The 15,217-nt window shown below is 39.1% G+C and overlaps 1 protein-coding gene across 1 annotated transcript in view; it reads right to left on the bottom strand.

Moving 5' to 3' along the window:
• The window catches only part of rabep1 (rabaptin, RAB GTPase binding effector protein 1), a 31,552-nt gene extending 16,932 nt beyond the window's left edge, over window positions 1-14,620 (bottom strand). Inside the window, exons 1-11 of the mRNA XM_056396923.1 lie at window positions 14,462-14,620; window positions 11,012-11,140; window positions 10,503-10,706; window positions 8,210-8,370; window positions 6,450-6,569; window positions 5,473-5,608; window positions 4,971-5,149; window positions 4,005-4,115; window positions 1,863-2,324; window positions 688-792; window positions 472-588 (exon numbers count right to left, since the gene is read on the bottom strand). Coding sequence (XP_056252898.1) covers window positions 472-588; window positions 688-792; window positions 1,863-2,324; window positions 4,005-4,115; window positions 4,971-5,149; window positions 5,473-5,608; window positions 6,450-6,569; window positions 8,210-8,370; window positions 10,503-10,706; window positions 11,012-11,140; window positions 14,462-14,507 — 1,770 coding nt within the window. The 5' untranslated portion in view covers window positions 14,508-14,620. The remainder of the gene's footprint in view (window positions 1-471; window positions 589-687; window positions 793-1,862; window positions 2,325-4,004; window positions 4,116-4,970; window positions 5,150-5,472; window positions 5,609-6,449; window positions 6,570-8,209; window positions 8,371-10,502; window positions 10,707-11,011; window positions 11,141-14,461) is intronic.
• Window positions 14,621-15,217: the final 597 nt, after the last annotated feature.

The following is a 15,217-nucleotide window of genomic DNA, read 5'->3' as shown; positions in this document are numbered from 1 at the left end:
CTCTCTCACACACACACACACACACACACACACACACACACACACACACACACACACACACACACACACACACACACACAGAAAATGATACCAGCAATGACAATCGAGCTGTAACCCACACTGTAGCTCACTAATCCCATGACAATATTTGTACTTCCTGTGTACATCCCCCCCCAAAAGCATTGCAACCTAAGCAACAGCAGTTCCACCACTGCAGTCATCTCAATAATGTCAGAGCTGGAGCCCACAGTGTCAGATTTTGACATTGTCAAACATTGCGAGACACAGAATAAACACATTGTGTGGAAAGCAACAGAAAAAATAATAAACCTTTTCCTGTAATTGTTCTATACTATCAAATCTAAGTTGTCCACACAGCTGCACATCAAGCACTAAACCAGAGATGTGAATCAACATAAGAATTTCATTTTCATTCCTTTGGGGTTATTAATACATTCACTGTGTCCAGACCTTAGCAGCAGTTTCCTCGTTGCCTAATTTGACTGAATCTTCCAAATTCTGTTTCTCAGTCATCGTCCTCTCCAGCTGATCATTGGCCTGACGAAGCATCACCTGCAGTTTCTTCACCTGGAACAGAGTGAAAGGAGGAATCCCGCTAATTAACATTTTTGGTCAAACATCTGATCAGTTGAAATCATGTGAAGAAGTGAAAGCAAAGGCACAAACCTGATCTCGTGTCTCGGCCTCTTGTCCTTGGATGGCCTGCAGCTGCTTCTCGTAGTTGGAGCACATATCGCAACGTCGGCCGAGCTTCCTGCCAGCGTTTTTCACCTGGTGTCAGACGAAAAAGAAAACCACATTAACACTTGATGATAACTATTTGATAATGTAAGGTATTACACCTACAGTAATGAAAAGTTTTGGTTTAAGATTTTTCTCTCACACACAGAAAGACCTTTTAAAACAGCTAAATCGCATGTTCATTAACAGAAACTTCATACTTTTCTTAACTTTCCAATTTCTAATATTTATGTGTAAAAGATCATCAATGAATGAAATGAAATACTTCTTCTTCCTCTAGTACTAGGACTGAATTCCAGGAATCCTGGTCTTGCTTCCAAGGAAAAAAGACGCCATTTCCAACCTCATTAATAGTTCCACTGTCTCTGACAACATAGATACGGTCCAACCATGAACGGCTGAATCCACTTTTCTCTTGTACAAATTTCTTCAAATTAATTTTAGAGCTGGACTGGCAGTTTGTAATTCAGCTGGGTGGCAAAATATTTTTTAGATTACGTCAACACAGCAGAGAATAAAATCTGTAAATGCAAACTATGCAAAGTTTAACAGAGGCTTAATCTAACTCGCAGACCTCTACCCCCAAATCAGAGCGGTATATCTGATCTCATTCAATAGGGGAAGCATCTGCATCAGCATCTGTTTCTCAAACTACAAAATAATGTGCAAAAATAGCTGCATGTGATTTTCCTTCCCTGTTACTGCACACACTAATAAACTCAGACAGTCAGTAAAGACAGAGCAACAGAGCTGCTCTGATATAACACTGTTAAGAGGAGACGCTGGAAAACAAGAGGATCTATATGATTCTATGAGGTTGGTGCCACCTCAAACATAAATGTACTTTCAAGAAAAAATGTTGCTCTATTAAAAAAATATTATTACAATCGAACAAATAAGAAAATTACTCCACAATAAATCTAATTTTATGATTAATCATGAGGTTCTGTTGTTAAAATCAAACTTGATTTACGGCGAGAAACCCAAAGAAAAACTTTTAACACCTATTTAGTGCTGTATAAATGTGATGTCCTCCCATAGCCACTAAATGCAGGGTGTTCGACCTATTAAATGTTTCTGAAAAAGCCTGGAGGATGCACCTCTTGCTGCAGCAGGTTCCACTCGCTGTCGCTGACCAGTCGGTAGCCAGCAGGCGGTAAGAAGGCGGTGTCAGGGGCGTGGGAGATGCTGGAGAGCAGCGACGCCGTCTCTTCCTGTTCAGGCGTCATGGCTTTGATGGCCTTCTCCTGGTCTTTAGTCAGCAGGAAGTGGCTCGCCGTCAGCTTGATCGAGCTGATGGACGAAGTTTCACCAAAACTACTGTCAGTCCCGCCGCAGTCGGCCCCCACCAAGGGCCCAAAGTCCGACTCGTCCAGGTGGCTGGCCGACTTGGCCTTGTGGTTTTGGCCGCCGAGGCCCTGCTGGACGGACAGCGAGGAGCCCAGGCTGTCTGTCGACTGAACTCTTCGCAGGTTGTCTTTGTAGGGGTCCATGGGGCCCCCGGCCCCCACGTCAGTGTCTAAGGAGTGCATTGAGCCATGGGCGCTGTGGTTGGCGTGTGGCTGAAAGAGAAAGAACAAATAAAGTCCTGAGAAGACAAGAAATTATTATCACCATTTCACATTTCATTCATGCTGAGAATGAGCAGAAGGGCTTCCTCTTTTAAAAGCTGAGCAGACACTGTGCTTCTGCATTCAGTAAACAGTACATGTTTTTAAAGGTAGCCTGTGGAGTTTTTAGCCTTTAGTAGCAGAATCGAGCAGTTGTTCGATGAGTGGATCCTCGCCTTATTTGTACTTGTTCACACAAGAACGAGGACACTCACCCACACACGGGTGACAATACACATTCCTGCCAGTGGTTTCACACACGAGCACATGATCTACAGGTGGTGGTAACGCACCAAGGAACACAACAATGTGGCAACAAAAGCAGAGAAGAGGAAAGCTATTCAACATGGATGGGGAAAAAAATGCAGACTGAAGATGTTTTGTGAGGAAGGAAATACACTGAATCGCGGTGGTGAATAACACTGAATGTAAATGTAACTTTTGCTTGTTCTTTCTGCACAGTCCAAACGTACAACCTCTGTGCTCACACTGTACAGATCCAGATCAATTAACCAATCACCACATGCTCAAACTGAACATATTTTGTCCAATGACCGTTCCCATAAATTTCCATTCAAATAGACATGTCCTCAACGATGCTGACAAAAAGAGAAAGTTCAGTGTTACTTTGTGTAACTCTCCTAAGAACGGAAATAGGAAAAGAAAAGCATGGAACCGCAGATGGCTGGAACATGTCGACTGCGGGTCCTGCGGCAAAGTTCAGGTTTATTTCTATGACAGCACAGTCGGAGTCAAGACTACAGGAGGACACAACGTGTAAAATATTACACTAATATTAAAACCAGCTCACTGCAGTTTATAGCAGCAGTTCTTTAGACAAAAGCCATGTGGGAAACTGGACCATGGATCTGCTCAAACTGAAGACAGCTGGTCTAAATCTCTGAAATGCCAGAAACCCAACTGATCTCGATTGTCTGACAGCCAGACTGTCGATCATCCGGGAAATTCATCAGGCATCGTGACCCCCCTCAAACTGGGGCAAAGGGGACCATTGGGTTTAGTCTGTACAGTGTCTGCTCTGCTTAAAGCAACTATCAGTCATAAAATTATGACATCCTTTATACATAAGATTTAAGTCATAAGTCTTGCTAAACACATACTTTATAGGCAACAGGAAACCAGCAACATAATTTGGAATATTTAGTGAGAAGATCAATTAGTTGCCTCACTGTGTGCACGGTAAAATTTGACAAATTAAAGTGTAATTGAACATTTTCTTGTCTTAAGAATGCAGCTTAAATTGTATATTGTACTATTGTATATTTAATATTGAAAAACTCTCAAATTGCCTCTCCCATTCAGCTTTTCAATCAAAAGCATATTAGTATAAAACCCCAGCTACTTGGAGATAAAGACAAAATAGCATAAGATTTAAATATCTGAATTTTTAAGGTACAGTTCAAAGTAACACAATTATATATTATATATTTCAAAGCATCACTGCTGTTCGGTTTATGACTGTTAAAAACACGATACACAAGGACAAAAGTGAAGGTGCCATGTTTCCTGTTTGAAGATTGCTTTACTCAAAGGGAATATAATATGATGCAAGACAATAATAGCCTGCTCTGCTCTCTCTGAGGGACGTATTGAATTACATTATGCTCATACCTCCTCAACGCTCAGCCCGAGGAATAAATCCTCCAAAGGCTCGGTGTTGTCTCCCCCATCGTCCTCGTGCAGCTCTTTCACTTGGCTCAGCCTCTCTTTTTCATCCTCCTCCTTGGATAGAGAGAAAATATTTCATCAGCCACAAATTCTACTTTCACAAAGAGAATATTGTTCAGTTTTGATTGACACGCTCAGAGAGGTATTAATTTAACTATATTTTTATTATTGAGGATGTAGTTTGTGGTGGTGTTGAACTGGAATATATCATATTTTGGAGTTTATAATGTTTTGGTTCTGAGCACCACACGTCATCCATTACAATCATGGAACAAACAGCAAAAACACACAAAAGATCAACGTGTTATGCTAAACACGTACTACAAGTTGTGTTTACTTTTATCAGCCACATGATAATAAAAAATAAAAAGTTATAAATGAGAAAAAAGCTCCTGGTTTGGTTCCTATCAAAGACTCGGTTACTGCTGGGTTTTGTACCAACATCACCACATGATGCTTTAATTTTGGCTGCTAGTGCTGCAGTTTGGGACTGTGCCTGTCTGTGGACTCGTTCTGATGGAACCTTTCATACCTGCATGCAACATACATCACTCAGCTGTTAATGTTTATCCAGCTGTGGAAATCTGAACCATTTTCCAAATCAGTGAATTCCCTCATCCTGCGCAGACTTCTGAGTCTCCTCATGGTCGCTCACTCTTACGTTTCCAACACTGAGCATGTGTTTTCTTTCCCCTACACGTGTCCGCTATGTAACCCTATTCCTGTAGAAGATACATTTATTGAAAATTACTTATTGGTTTATCCTCATTATTGTGGGAATTTCTTTCTTAATTGGAGATAGAAAATAAAAGATCATAACGCTAACAACATTTTATAGTTTCTCTAGAGCAGACACCTTCTCATTCCAAAACACAGTGAACTATAGTGGTGTTACATTGTTGTGTGTACCTGGTCTTTCTTCTTCATCTCCTCCACCTGGCGGAGCTGTTCAGATGACAGCACACTCTCTATCCTCTGCATGTCCCTCATGAGGAGACGCTGAGACTCCAGGAACTGGTCGTTGGCTCTCTGCCACGTGTGTTTCAGCTGATTGTGCTGCTGCCGCTCCAACTCGAGCTTGTGACAGACTGGGGCGAGAGAGAGAGAGCAAAGGTTGAGGCTGTGGTTTACCGTAGTGTAGTAAAGCTATGTGCCAGAAACAGTAACACATCACCGCATGTAAATATGTCTACAGTTGAAGTGGTCTACTTCAATAATGTAAATAACTCTGGGGAGCTGCTGTTAAAGTTCAAACGATTTATATTTATAGAAAAATTAATCAAAAAGGAAATGTTTGGCAGATTATAAACATGTCAAATTTACAAGATGTCCCATACCATATCACATTAAGGCAGATAACACATCTCTACCTCCACCCAACCTGTCACTCTCATAAAAAAACATAAAGTACCATCATGGAGCTCTTTCCGTAGTTTTTCTGCATCTTCCTGCAGGACAGATTTCTGGGTGTTCAACACGGCCACATACATCTCCAGGTCTGTACGACACGACTTCTCCGCCTCAAGAACATGATTGAGCTCTTTGACCTGTAAAAGAAAGCCGGAGACACGCAACGCTGATGAGTTTTCTTTCAACTTATAACTCGGGGGCAGTAGAACAAGTTGTAATCACAACACTGGAAATTAACATTCATTCAGACTCGTGGTCAGTTGCCAGATTGAGGGATTTTCTGCCCAGTTACGCTATTTTTTATTTGACTGGGAGGGTTAATACTGTAAGAAAACCATAAAACTCTTACAAGTGATACAGAAATCTAATAATTGTTTTAACTTTTTACTGACAGTAAATATTTGATCACCCTGGCAATGTTCAAACACAATCCACTGTTGTACCAATCTTTAACACGTGTACGTCACAAGCTACAGAGAGCCTGAAACATTTCATAACCAACATTATGACCTTTAAAAAGGCAAGAAAAACCTGTTCATGACCTTTGTAAATTAAAGTTAAGACTTCTTAATAACTTCTATTTCTTTTTTAAGGAAACAGAATAAAAAGCTAAGACCTGCTTTCAGAAAATGATGAAGCTGATTAAAAATGAAGCAGACAGAAATATTTTATACTAATGCCTCTTAGTTTTACATAAGATTGTTTTTCTTTTGTAGAAGGTACTTTCTGAATGTCTTTCCATAATCATGACGTAGCATAAAAAAACCTTTACTCCTGCAGTCTGTATGTGCAATGTAATAATGAAGAGGCATAGAAGATTTGAAGTGAAAGAAAGGCTCTCTAATATATTATAATAATATAATGAACCATTCAATTTACTTGAAAAGAGCAGCTGTCGTGCCTGGTCAATATTATAGCCAGTTAAACATCTTAAGCATTAAGTTTCCACACTGAATCATTGATCTAGTGCAGACTGACCTTAGACGCCTCCAGTTCCTTCACCCGGTCCTCAGCTGTAGTCAGTTTGGCTTTCAGGGCTGTGATCTCCTGCTCCATGGGCATCACCACTGAGCGCAGCTTCTCTGCATCCTCCTGGGCCTTTAAAGGGTTTTCACACACCCTCATTACACATGTACACATGTCTATAGATACACAGATTACTATTCTTTTATGTGCCTTTTTCTCCTTTTACAGCTTCAACAACATAATATAACATTCTTACAGGGACTGAGACTGAATTATAGTCAGATAACACTCAAATAAAGGGAGATTTGTGCTGGTATGATTCAGTCTTTACATGAAAATAATTCAGTTTGAAACAAGATAAAGTCATATCACAGTGTGCTGGGGTAAACCTGCACATCAATTCAGCAAGATGAGAAGGTAAAGATATAACTATGCACGATTTTCCTGAGAAACAATGTATAGTAGACAAGACTTTCAGGGGGTGTTAAGATTCTCTTTAAAGACAAAATCTTAAATCTAAATCCTTGTCAATATAATAATCATTTAGTTATCTCTTGGATTCTGTCAAAATCCTTTTGACATTTTGCATCTATACATCAAAATTTATCCTGTAAAACATAAAAATATCTTTGATGACTTATCTTGAACTGTACAATCATTTTAAGGCTTTAATTATTTTCTCAATTATTCCATTGATAATTTGGTCTATAAAATGTCAGAAAATAGTGATACGTGCTTGTTATAATTTCTGGCAGCTCAAGGTATTCATATAGTTTGTTTTTTTTTATTCAACAAATCAAACTCAAAGATGTTTAGTTTACTGTCATATATGACAAAAAAAACATCACATCCTCACATGTGAGAAGCTGAAACCAGGGAATTATGTAGCTGATTAATTTTCTGTTGAATGACTAATCAATTTAGTCAGTGCAGCTCCAATTTATCCTTTCGTCATATAAATCATCTGAGTCAGCAAAAGCTTTGTTTACATTTCCAAAGAGCATGATTTCAATCCGATTTATTAATTTCTCCATCGACCTCCACGTCCTGATCTAAGATCACAGGGGAGAGAGGTGCAGGAGGGGGGGCCAACAGTCCTTTACAGCTCCTTATCAATTTATATATTCGCTTCATATTCACTAAGCTATGCAAACTTTTGAACGAACCGATCAAATCTGAAATCTGAAATATGTCACGTTACAGACGATAAAGACACTCAACTGCTGTTTCCCTGGGACTACAAGAGTAAAAGAGTCTGGTGGCTCTTCACATCTCCAGCTCAGTTCGGCTGGAAAATGTTTATTGCTTTCAATTCTATGAGAAAACTAAATCCATTTTATACTTATTGTTGGCCATTAAAATTGTTATTTAAATTAGTATAATGTGAGTATCAGCCATCAGCAGCCAAAATCTTAAAAGCTACAGAATGAATTTTGGCATCAACCTGTAAAATTCAATATTGGTCAACACCTAGGAAGGGGTCCAGCTGGCTCAAGTATCATCTGGCAGATTGTGAGTTGTTCTCTGGCATTCATCTTGTTTTTTTTTTTTTTGCTGGGGGAAATTCGAGGGGAGACGCTAGACACTTGAGACTCCATATCAGCACAAAATATCAGCTTCACAACAAAAAGCTCCACCAAACTGTAGAAAATTAATTTGCCAAATTACAGTAGTGAAGAATACTGTTACAGCTTCATGTACAAAAAAACGCACACGGCAGACAAGATACAAGTATATTCCTGAAGTCAGACGTAAAATAAAACAAGGCCTACTTTTTTCATTTCGTCCTCCAGGTTTTCCTCCTCCTGGCCCTCAGTGAGGCGGCGTCTCAGGTCACCGACTTCCCTCTCCATTGCCTCGCGGTACTGGTTCCACTGGACTCGCTCCTGCTCCAGGCGCTGGCGAAACTGAGCCTCATACTCGCACACTGTTTCTGTGGTGATGACGGAGAGGAAGCATATGATAAAACAAAGAACATATTATATACATATAACAAATCGTTGAGGCTGCGTTTCACTGCAGACGTAGTATATAAGCTTTCTGCAATGTATGGAGAATATGCCTGTTTATTCAGTCTATACCTGATTATTACTCACTTACAGTGCGTACAATTCAATATGCAAGATGAATAAATGTGTATAAGTTTAAACTAAACTATTATTAATCTGTCAAATACTTTGTTAATTATCAGAAAATGCTTAAAATCCCCAAGATGATTTCTTTAAAATGCTTGTTTTATGCAAAAAACAATTTGAAACATATTCATTTAATTTTCTTACTGATATACTATAAAAGAAGGAAATCTTTACATTTAAAAGCTGTATCCAGCATATTTTTGCCATTTATTCCACGAGGAATTACTTGATTAGTTGATTATCAAAGTTGCATCCGATTATATTTCATCAAGTTTCAAATGAACAAGATCCAAAAAAAAATGTTGCACTAATTTCAGACACAAGTATCATCTTGTTTTTAGATGAAGGCACATATAGACTGTGCTAATACAAGTTCACTGCATGTCACATTGTGCGAGATAGGTCTAATAATCTGGTCTAATCTAATCTAATAAATTAATCTTGGTCTGAATGTGCGTCAGATCACAGTATCTACTTTAATCCATGTCAGATGGTACGATGAACGCCTGGTGGATCGTAGCGCTATGGAGTAAATGGGAAAGACAGAAACAGATGCAAGCAGAGATGTCACTGTCTACACAGCGTGTGTTTGGTTGCAGACGCTCAAACTCAACCACCGTGGAATTCTAATAATCTACAACCAGTATTTCTGTCATTGTTCATTTTCATCGTGGACGGCCTATAATGCCAAAGTGGCGAGGAGACTTGGCAGGCAATGACACTGATCCTGACAGTGTTTGTTAAAAAGGCTTTTTAACAGAAGACATTTTGACACGTCACAGTAGGAGAAGCACAGCTGTAAGTGATAACGTGATGGCTGACATTCAAGTAGCCGCTTTGGTTTCAGGGATGTGGTACGGTGCATGCTGGTTCACTGTCACACTAGCCTAGCTTCTCTCTAAATTTAGTGCAAATTTGAACCAAATTTCCAGAGAATCTGTAAAAGAAAATACAAATTAAAGTACTAGGACTTTGGCATGTCAAGATAAACAGCAGTCCAGTCCAGTCAGTCCAGTTAAATATTTTCTTTTTATCAATTTTTTTCCAGTGAAATCTTTTTATTAATTTCAAAAATTTTTTTCCACTCAGGTTTTTAATGCACAGACACACAGTATAAACCTCCTCTGTGGTGGTTCCTGCTACAGTAAGTTTCTCCAGGACCACATTTTGCCACAATGACATACAAACACACATACACACACACACACACACACACACTGAAAACACACTGCATAAAAGCAGTCACATGGAAATGCACTTAGTGTCATGTCTTGCTGGCCTGAATCGAACGCAGCCATCGTTGTTGTTGTTGTTGTTGTTGTTGTTGTTGTTAACTATAGCAAGTAAATATGTCTTCAGTTACGCATGTCTGTGTCTCACTCTCCATTACTTCCTACACTCAGCCACTTCTCTGCTCTCTTCATGTCACATCAAATAAAACGAACTAGAGTGATCATAATACTCTGCCCTTCTCTCTGCTTCCTTCACTCACCCAAATACAGACCAGCTCTTCTTGTCCATGTGAATCAAGCAACGTTACATTACGTTACGTTACAGTATGTTATTATGTTATGTTGTTATATTTTGTTACATTACAGAATGTTATGTTATGTTCAGTATGTTATGTTGTTATGTTATGTCATGTTGTTACGCTGTGTTACGCTACGCTACGCTATGCTACGTTGCGCTACATTACGTTACGAGCAAACAGCATTTGCCAGGAATGGATGGAAACAGTCAGTTCACTGCTGCAAAATTAGCCTCGTCTGGCTCTAGACAACTTCATTAACAATGCAATCAGAGCATTCATATGTGTATAGTAAATTGTTGTTATTTTGTATAACTTAATAATGGTCTTTGTTATATGATACTGTAAAATTAGGAACAGACGTTTTCACTGAACAGCACATTTAAGAGCCGCTGGTTTTACCTTTCATGATGGCCTGCAGCGAGGCCACCTCCTCCTGCCACTGGCTGCGGACCTGGTCGATGGCTTCCTGCTTGGTGTTTTCCGACACGGTGGCCACCGCTTTGATGGTCTCTATCTCGGACCGGGCCTGAGCCAGCTCAGTCTGGACAGAGCTCAGCTCAGACTGGGCGCCCTCCAGAGCCATGGTCTGCCTCTTCAACTCCTCTGGAGAGGGACAAGACGGATCAGAGATGAAATGAATGATGGAGGGGAAGCAAATGTGCAAGAAGAGAAAGAAAAGGAAGCAAGCGAAAGAGCATACATACAGAAGCTCAGCATTGGGAGGGACAGATCAAGAAAAAGCCACACAATGCTGTTTAAGTTTAGACGTACATTATGATCATTTCAGATAGAGACTTCCATCTTTACCAAGCCCATATTGCCTATTTGAGCGCTGCAGTTAATGATTCAAAGAGCGAAGGAATCTACAGTATGCAAAATTACAGCTTGTATGATTATGGGACACGTACCTTCCCTCGTCAGGTAGAGCTCTTTGAACTTGGCTCGTTTCTGGTTGAACTCGGCCTCCAGCTGCTGCTTGAGTTTAATGAACTCTGCCCTCTCCTGCTCCAGAGCTGCCACTCGCTGCTGGAGCACCTCTGGATGATCAAGAAAAAAAACAACTCAATAACACAGCACAGAAATTAACTAATTGTATGTTGAAAATAACAATAAACAATCAGTAAATTTCAGTAGCAAGAAACAAAATAATCAGAAAATAACTGAAAATTATTTTAATAAACAATGAATTTTAGCTAATTTTCAAGTCGAACTATTAAAAAGCTTTTGGACAAAACAAGACATTCGAAATCTACTGTTTTGTTTTGCAATGGACATAGTTACACATTTAAAAAAAACAAAAGAAACAGGTGTAAAGTTGGTGTCAGCAAAACTTGTTGCCCAGTAAAGAAAAATACGATACAATGAGGAAAATATATGACAGATATAAATAAATAAATATACAATGGGGTAAAAAAAAAAAAAAAGAAGTATTTATCATTGTTTCATTCCATGCATCACTTTTTCTCAATGTAAAAGCTGACAGAAGAGCTAGTCATATGATATCATTTGTAATAACAATGCATACCAGAGGACTTGTCAGTCTTTCCTAAGAAATACTAAAGATTTGGGTGGAAAATCTAAATTCACCAGGCATAAAGAAGAATATCTATTTATTTTTATTTATTTTTCCTATTTTCCTATCATTCCTGAGCTTAAACTGATGCACTCAAGTCTTCCAAACTGGCTTCAAGTCACAGGTTTTTCCTAAATCTAAGCAAAGACATCCAAAAACATGCCTGGAAACATTTACAAGCACGAGCAGCAGGCCGGTTCAGCACAACACTACCATGATCATGTGACAGCTCAACAGACTCTAAAGCACAAATTCCACCATCACATAAGCTCAACACATATTCAAATGTTTTCCAGATGAATTTTAGCATCCAGTATGTTAAGCTCTTCTGCACTTCCACAACTTTATGGTATTCTAATAGTTTTAAAATAATAACAAACAAGATAATTTGTCGTGATGTCTGTTTTGGCCTAAGAAATAATCAGTTTTTCAGTTTAGTAATGCACAAACATCACATGAATCACTATGTAAACAAAGCCGGCAATTAATCAATAAAGTGTCAACACTAGTTCACCTAAGATGCAAAAATGGATGAAGCACAATCTCAATCCTCTTTCAAATGTGGCAACATTTTGGGTCAATATGCTGAAACTTATTGACGATGGACAAACCAAATAAGAGCAGCCTAGATAAGATACAGATCAACACATATCATCAGCGTCAGTGCAGAAACTTCCACTTTCTTTTGCTGATTGACAGTGTATCAAGATTTGACTTTACTTCTAAACATTAGTTTTATGTGCAATACAACCGCAAACTATGCTGATACTTTCTGCAGTATCACCTGGAAAGAGTGCAGCATCATTTCAAAACTCTTAAACCTTTATAGATCATTTAGCGCCGGGAACTAACACCGTTCTATTAATTAATCTGCAGAATTTTTTATTTGTTGGGTCTACAAAATATTATGCATAAAAAGCATTTTATTTGTTTAGTTAAATATTAGAAAGTGGGTTGCCTCCTGGGTTTACTCTGGCTTCCTCCCACAGTTCAAAGACACGCACATTAGGTTAATTGGCGACTCCTAATTGCCATTCCCAAGGTGCCGTCATCAACTCGCTTGTTTTCCCAAAACAGCACTTCAAACCCTAAAAACATTCAATTTGATTTAGAATTACATAATCAGCAAATCTGTGAAACTGAGAAACTGGAAGAAGAAAATATTTTGCATTTATTCTGGATAAATGACTTTAACGGGTATCAGCACAGTTCTAGATGTATTTTTTGGCAATTGACTGATGGACTAATCGTTACATTTATAAACTGAATAACAAACACATCCTCACAACGTGCATTACACTCTACTATTACAACAAGCCCCAGTTCCAAATATTGATCTGAATGGTCAAAAATCCAACACCCTTTCATTCAAGCTCCTTCTATCTCCAGAGTTGTCGAGGTAAGCAATTACAAAATAAGTCAAGGGTCGGATGCTTTAGGTTTGTCAACGTTTATGTGATGATAAAACTCTGTGATGAATCATTCATAAGATTGACACTCAGATGATCTAAAGGAGAAACTGTACATGACATAAAATGTTTAACAACCCCAGATACTAACAAATGAAGAATGTCCGTCACAGCAGGTTGAAAATGTGATTTCTAATATTAAAAGTATGCATGAAAAGTCACCATTAAAATCACTATATTTAGTAATTCTTCTGTGTTTCCATAGCAGTGAAATTGCAGGATGAAAATAGGACTTTAGTCCCACAGATGCATGTGCAAAGATCTTTACTGCTGCAGCAGTGTCTGTAAATCTAGATCTAGATAGCAGAGACCCAAATTAGACCTATAAACAAAATATGGCTGCAACTAACGATTATTTTCCTTATCGATTAATCTGCACATAATTTTTTTTTAAATAACTTTTGATAATTTTCTCTTAAAAATAGTTAAAACACCCATTATACTCTCTTAAGCCCCAAGCTGACATCTTCAGGCATCTTGTTTTGCAGGGTCATCAGTCCAAAATCCAAAGATATTCTATTGACTGTCATGTTTGACACAGAAAGGCTTCAAATCCTTATATTTGAGAAGTTGCACCCATCTAGAGTTTTTGCATTTTTTGCTTCAAAATTGATATAAACGATTATAATAAAAATCTAAATATTAATTCTTATACATAGACATCCTATAATTATACTTAATGCATAATTGCCCACCAAAAAATCCATACACGATTATATTAGTTATATTTATGGGTACCAGCTGAGAAGTGTAATCTGGTTCTTGTTATCTCCCATAAGATTAAATCTGCAGTCACTCACAGCTACTCCCTGCAGGACCCCAGGATGGTCCCCGGACCGCTGTTTGAGAACCAGAGGGAAAGACCTCCTGCCGGATCAACCTCCTGTACTATGGTCCAGCCCCTGAGTGAGTGTGCAGGTCACACACACAACACATAGTAATGGGCTGATAAGACCCATATGACCCGTGTTAAAGTCTGACCAGGCTGGGCCAGGCGAACAGAGGCCAGAGCCGACCTTTAGTTCAAATTAGTCAAGACTAGCCTCAGCTACGAGCTAACCTGCTAAGTGGTGCGAATGGTAAACAGAAAACAACGTTAGCGTAGTCATATGAGTATGAAATAATTCGGCAACATAAAGCTTTCGTAATAAATAAGCGTGGTGTTAAATGCTCAATATGAGCCAGTGACAGCCAGTGACACGTCGCCCTGATGATGCTAACTAGCTAATGTTGTCAAGGATGCAGAGGCCGCTGCCTTCGGTGCTCCCAGCCCTCAACACCCCCTCCACAAAACTCCACAGACACAAGAAATTTACCGTCATGTTGGGACGACAGAGGGGATCCCGAGGCCTGCTCGGCCATGGTTTCCTGAGGGGGGGCTCGAAGCAATTACCAGGGCAGTGGGATAAGAAGCTAGGAGTGTCCAAGAAAACAGGCTAACATCACAACTGCTGTGTGTTAAGCTAGCGAGGGGAAAGAGGGGCGTTTTCCGGCTGGGTTTTCAAAATAAAATCCATATTGTTATAGCCAGCTCGCCAAGGTCTGTTTTTGGCCTTGGATGAATCACTGGAGGGGCACAGACCCAGGGGCCCCCGAGGGGACAGGGGCCCCTGAACCAGAGGCTCTCTATGAAGCCATTGTTAACATTTGTTGATGGAATATTAGCCAAACAAGTACAAAGAGATGCAAAACGACTCAAAAGAGACACAAAAGAATTGAGTGCATAAACAAAAAAGATTGAAAATAGATGAAAGGACAAACAAAAACACCACAAACAGAAATAAAATGACACAAAAAGATACAAAATGTTTAGAAATAGATGTGAAATGATCAACAAGACATAAAATGTCTAAAAAGACACTCAAGCCACATAAAAAGAGGCACAAAAGGACTGAAAATAGATAGAAAACAAATAGAGGCACAATGATTAATAAGAAACACAACCACAAAGAGACAAAATGAGGAAATGGAGGCACAAAATTGTGTCATGTGTGGGCCATTGTTTCATAATCCATCTATGCTCATAAAGTGTATCAATGGAAAATAAAAATAGAGAGCATAACAATGGATAA

The sequence above is a fragment of the Seriola aureovittata genome, chromosome 15 (assembly GCF_021018895.1).
Source record: "Seriola aureovittata isolate HTS-2021-v1 ecotype China chromosome 15, ASM2101889v1, whole genome shotgun sequence".
In the NCBI taxonomy this organism is placed as follows: domain Eukaryota; kingdom Metazoa; phylum Chordata; class Actinopteri; order Carangiformes; family Carangidae; genus Seriola; species Seriola aureovittata.
The sequence above is the reverse complement of the archived record's forward strand: the minus strand, read 5'-3'. Positions and strand labels throughout refer to the sequence as shown.